The following is a 6,543-nucleotide window of genomic DNA, read 5'->3' as shown; positions in this document are numbered from 1 at the left end:
ATATGAACATTTTGAAATAGGTGCATGTTAAAATCTAACTATTTTTTTTATTGTATTTATTATAATAATAAGTTGTGTACTGGTATATAAACTATATTAATAGAATGATACCCGCAATTATTGATTACATAATTCATGTGCTTATTACCAGAAATGTATAATACTATTTTTACAATTAATTTTAGCGTTTATACTTTTCATTTTAAATAATCCGTTGGCAGAATACGGTTATTTCAAATAATAAGAGACGCTACGGTATTGCGTAGCTTAATCGCGGTAGTTGTATTTATTAAAAACCAGTAGTTAAAATATTGTTCTTTTATCTGAAGATAGGCCATAAATTGTGTGCACAATAGCTTATTGTCAATGGTACTAATTGGATAGATATCAATTCTGTGGTACTCGTTTTCTGAATTACTGGAAAAACATGTCATAACAGCTATATTATAAAAATAACTTATTTTATTGATAAAGATTATATTGAATATAAAATTTTATTATCATTATCAATTATTATGTTTTATCAATTGGATCAAAGTATCTATCTAAGACCGTGATATCAATTATCATTTTTAAATAATAAACAGTGATAGCGGATCAATAATCCAGATTCAAAATCAACCACATTAATTATTCTTTACATTTTATAATGAAATAATTTAATTTTAATAGTTAATTATTTATTATAAAATTGTTTACATAGTAGCAATAATAACAATAACAATAATAACATAATATTTATTTTTGAAAAAAATAGTTAAATTATTTTAATGTATTTTCAAAATGTCAAGCTGCGCTTTATTTAATATTTATAATAGATTGTATGTAGGTACTAATATAATTTATGAAACATTTATATTATTGTTAATTATTAAAATATTATTATTATTCTACCTGTTTGTTGCAATGTATTTGCTACATTGGTTAAATATAGCTCGTGAAGGTTGTCTTCCTTTTGGATATTTTTGTAAATATTTACGAGAAGCATTTAGGGTACTTTTACCACATTCATAAAAAATAGCCAACATATCAGAATACTCTGCATTTCTATAAATAGCAGGCATCGTTAAATTAATTATAATATAATATAATATAATATATTATATTATAGTTAAAATTTGAGATAAATCTTCAAGTCAGATAGACATAGGCTGTTAGAGCCTCAATAGAAAACCCAACTAATAAATACATTACAGTTTTTAAAAAAAATAGGAATTTCAATTTAAACATAATTTTCAAGTCTGCACTTAAAGATGCCTTTAATGAAATGGATACTCTACGTCAGGTATGTGAATATTGAAATTAATATCTATTTTTTTTTAAATTTTATTTTTTTTCTGAAAATAATAATAAGACACTTATGTATATACACAAATTTACAGCAATACCATACGTTAGACAAACATTTAAAAAATAAAAATGTTGAAAGTAATTATTATGCTGAAGATGTGATACGCCTTCAAACAGAAAATAAGTCACTTGCTGAAGAAATTGTAAATAACTATAGCAGAATAAATAATAAAAAAATAATTACATGTTATGAGGTAACATTAAAAGTTCAAGAAAAGGCTTATAAAGAAAAAAATGTATGTTTATAAAACAAGGTTAGGATGTTTATGATTTTGCAAATTTTTTTTTTATTTTTTTTTACTGACACAATTTGTTGATTTTTTATTAATAATTTAATTTATCTCTACATATATATTTATATTGCATTTTTTTCACATTTCTTTATTTTTTTATGCATATTTAACTGTTTTTTAGTGCATAAACATCCTAACCCTAATTATAGGTGTAACATTATAATTGTATAAATACACTCTTATAGCAGTAATATTATAAATTACAATATTTTTATAGTCTGTACTCAAAACAAAAAATGACGGTTTAGAGAAAGACATTGTAATTACAAGTAAAAAAATTATTTAAAAAAAATATGCTAAGTGTTATTTTTATAGGAATTACTCAAACAAAAATTGGCCACTATTGAGGTGAATGATAAAACTGCAATAGATTACAAAGAAAAGAAATTGGTAAAAATTAATTTAGTAAATAATAAAATATACAAATAAACAAAATATCCAACACATTTCACTAAATTAAAATTATTTACATTCAGGAGCAACACATTTTACATAATTCCCCCTCATCTAATATGAGTAATTATGTAAAAATAGATAATTTACATCCACTTGAATCAAAGATTTCATTTATAGAAAAACTTGTCTGTTCAAAAATGAAAAAAATCATTACCAGCAACCTAAATGCTGGCCGTAACAATATATGTTTGTTGTACATATAATTTGTTTTAATTTAAATAAAAAAAACCCTATTATAATAATTATTAAATATCAATTTCTTTATCTTTAAGTATCTTAACAGCAACATTAACAAACTTGCACAAATCAATATCTGTGATGGTTAACTTTTATTTAATAATTAAATTATTGTAATAATTATCCATTTTGTAATATACAAATCAAGAAGATTGTAGGTTGAAATTATTTTTGTTTGATTTAATTGTTTTAAACAGTAGATAAATATTAAAATATAAATATTATATAAAAAAAAAGCATCAAATATTAATGTAACTGTTTTAGGCATGCTCAGACATTTAATTTAAAAATCAACTTTTTTTATTTAACTTTAACTGTAATATAACAGTAATAATTATTATAAATAAACAGTTCATGAACATTAAACAACTTATATTCATGATCATAACTATTTTTAAACTATATGTATACCTTATGCTTATTAGTATTGCAGTATAGTTTATTAATTATTGAAGGAAACCTATGTCAACGGTATACATCTGTGCACTCCAATGATTTCTGTTAAGATACAAATTCAGTAAAATAATTTTATTTCTGAAATACTGACTAAATTCACTTAATTAACTAAAAACGTTTAGAATTTATACCTAACGGATTGCATAAGCAGAGTATTTGTGTATAATCTAAAAACTCTTAGTAACTAAACAAATTCAGTCATTACTCAAAAAAAAAAAAAAATTAATTATCTGTTTATAATTCACCTCATTAGTGACGGAGAAATAAATTAAATTTTTTTTTAAATTATTGAAAAATAATCATATTTTAGAACCAAATAAAAGGTCTCTATAACCTAGAAGTTTACGACCATAAGTCTCATATTTTGTGAATTCAGAATAACCTTTCTTTGCTTAGCACTTTATAAAGTTTTTGATATTTCCCAGTATTCCTAAGATTCTAATTATAACACCTATAATATTTTTTTTTAAATAATTTAATTAATTTAATCATGCTATTAACTTAAATATAAATACATAATTTATCCATTGGTACATAAATTGATGATTTTCCAACACATTAAACTGTAGAGCAGCGGTTCTTTTGTAGAACAAGGACCCCGATGAAAGATTTTTAGAGATCGCGGACCCCCTACCAATTTTTTTTCAAATACTTTTTTTTTTACAAAACATATAATTAAACTTTATTTATTATTTATATTAAACTTATAATTATTACACTTGAACATCATTAAACAGTTAAATTTAAAAAAAAAAAAATTGTAATATAAATTATTTTATTATTAATTATTATTATTATTATCTTATTCTTAATATTCTTAAAACTTAATTTTTATTTACTTAATTAATAAGTTTTAATGCGATGGTTGATGTTGCATTTCAGTTACTAGTTTTTGAACATCGGGCTCAATACTCGAAAGCTTTAATCGTAGTTCAGATTCTACGTTTTCTAATCGGTTTCGAAACTTATTCTTAATATAAACGAGGGCGGAGAATGCTTTTTCACATAAATAAGTTGTGGGAAATGGAATCAAAACTTTCAGAGCTTTACTCGATAATTGTGGATAATCCTTTCGAACATGCAACCAAAAATGTTCTAATGACTTTTGATTGAACTGCATTTTTAAACTAGTATCTGTAGACATTTCTACAAGGCTATCTTCTTCCAATGATGTCAGTCCATTTATTTGATGAATATCAATTTCAAAAGGTTGTCGAATCCAATTTCTACTTATATCTGGAACAGGAAAGTAATCACGGAAGCTACGTTGCATATCACCCATGTGTTGTATGAAATATTTAGAATCTTTATCTGACAATTCTTCTTCAGTTGATTCAATAAAATTTTTGAGATTTGGAAATGGATCGTAATTCTTCTTTGACAGCCGAAGACTCCACAGTTCCAACTTTTTAATCATCGCTTCAATCTTATCTTCAACTTTGAAAATTGTAATATGTGTTCCTTGAAGACTTAAATTAAGTGCGTTTAAATGAGTAAATATATCTGATAGATATGCTAAAGTAGCCAACCAAGAATAATCATTCACGCGTTCACTCAACGAAAATGATTTATGTTCGATAAAAAATAATCTTACCTCATCTTTCAATTCAAATAGACGAGAGAGCTCTTTACCTCGAGATAACCAACGAATTTCAGAATGCAACAGAAGTTGATAATGTTCACTATCCATGTCTTTGCAAAGTTGTTCAAAAATTCTTGAATTCAATGATTTTGCTTTTATAAAGTTCACAATTTTTACAGCCTCGTCCAAAACTGTTTTCAAATGTATTGGTATTTTTTTGGAAACTATGGCTTCGCGATGAATGCAACAATGATGCCATGTGACTGATGGTATGTATCGAATTCCACATTGTAATCGGTGTAATAAAGATAAGATAGGTTTACCTATCTCTTACAATATAAGATATATTTTATAATTTTATATGAAACAAAAATAATAATCGAAAATACACTCATGTCACAAATTGACTTATGTTAGGTGGTAAAGTTGCCGCGGACCCCCGACATGAGTGTTGCGGACCCCTAGGGGGCCGCGGACCACAGGTTAAGAACCGCTGTTGTATAGCATTGGGGAGAGGATACCACCTTGCGGAACTCCTGCCGCAATACCTGCTATATTAGAGTCTGAAGAACCATAATGGACCTGGAAGTGTCGGTCTGCGAGATATGATTTAAGTATAATGTAGTATGTTGGGTGTAGGAATTGTTTTAATTTGTAAAGTAAACCTTCATGCCACACTCTATCGAAGGCCTGCGATACGTCAAGGAATGCGCAGGTGCAGTAACGTTTTTTTTCGAGGGCAAAAGAGACAGCGTCAACAACTCTATGGACTTGGTGAATAGTCGAGTGTTTAGCACGAAAACCAAATTGATAGTCGGGTAAGATTTTTTTATTTAACATGATAGGTAGGATATGTTTAAGCAAAAGCCTTTCCAGTATTTTGCCGAAAAACGGTAATAAACTAATTGGTCTGTAAGAATTTAAGGAGTCCAGTGGTTTGTTTGGTTTTGGAATTAGGATGATTTTAGAGAATTTCCAGAGAAGGGGAAAGTAAGAGAGTCTTAAGGAAGCATTGGAAATGTGGGTAAGGAGGATGATTGCACGTTTTGGTAGGCATCTGGTGACTTCCGCTGTAATTAAATCAAATCCTGGGGATTTCCTAAGTGAGTATTTTTGTATTGTAAATTTTACTTCACTGGGCGTGAAGTGTTTTACTGGTAGAGAAATAGGAAAAGGAGAGTCAAGATACATTTGTACAGAGTTAGTAGTAGCTAGTGAGAATGTTTCAGGGTTAGGTTGGAAAATGTCATGAAGATGATTTTTGAATAATCCTGCTTTTTCAGCATCAGAATAAGTAAGGCTACCATCTGGGTTTTTATTGGAGGTGATGCGGCTTTGTATTGGAGAATTTGTTTGGTTGCCTTCCAGAGACTCCCGTCTTTGGTCGAGAGGTTAGACAAGCGATTTACAAATGAGATATCTTTATTTTTAGATAAAACTTTCTTGAGAGAGTTGGCCAACTTATTATATTTTTGTTTAAGAGAAGGGAGACGGTCACGTTGGTACAGGGCTCTTGCTCTCCGTTTTTCCACTATAAGTGTACGTATATGACTCGGCAAGGAAGGTTGGTATAAGCAGGAATGGTTTGCTTCAGAGGTGGATGACCATGCCGCTGATTGGATTATATTTGTGAAGCTATTTACTGCTGAGTCAATATCCTCCATGGATTTTAATTTAACATTCAGTTTTATTTTTTGGTTAACAAGATCATGACATTTGTAACGATCAGTTGTGGCATTGAAGAGTTTGGGAGGTTCCAGGCGAATTAATGGATTACGAAAATTGGGGGAGGAGGTTTAATTTGTGGATCATTTGTACAATCAGTCTGCATGTTAGTGGTAGTATTTTCAGTAGAATCATTGAGAGAGAAGTCGCATTGATTATTCAGCTGATTAGAATCTTGAACTTCGTTAGAAGCGAGAGCTTCGTAACGATTTGCTGATTTGAATATTTTTTTTTTTGTTTTGGGAAGTTGCTCACGTGGAGAGTTTGGTTCAGAATTAGTAGAACTGGAGAGATTTCTTTTAGATTGTTTTATGATCCATCCTACATCTGGTTGATTATTACTTGTACCAAGTGATGAGTTGGAGGTTTTATTTTTACTGATAGTTACCGGGGATACGGTGTTCTTCATTTTACTAATATCTTTATTATTAATGTTGTTGTTGT

The 6,543-nt window shown here is 28.2% G+C and overlaps 1 protein-coding gene across 1 annotated transcript; it reads right to left on the bottom strand.

Annotated features, from left to right (window-relative positions):
• Nucleotides 1-3,645: 3,645 nt before the first annotated feature.
• LOC132933085 (zinc finger BED domain-containing protein 5-like) lies at nt 3,646-4,482 on the bottom strand. The gene has a single exon (XM_060999415.1). The coding sequence runs from the start codon at nt 4,480-4,482 to the stop codon at nt 3,646-3,648; it is 837 nt and encodes a 278-aa protein (XP_060855398.1).
• Nucleotides 4,483-6,543: the final 2,061 nt, after the last annotated feature.

This window comes from Metopolophium dirhodum, chromosome 1 (genome assembly GCF_019925205.1).
Source record: "Metopolophium dirhodum isolate CAU chromosome 1, ASM1992520v1, whole genome shotgun sequence".
Classification (NCBI taxonomy): Eukaryota; Metazoa; Arthropoda; class Insecta; order Hemiptera; family Aphididae; genus Metopolophium; species Metopolophium dirhodum.
This window is presented reverse-complemented; position numbering and strand designations above follow the sequence as displayed.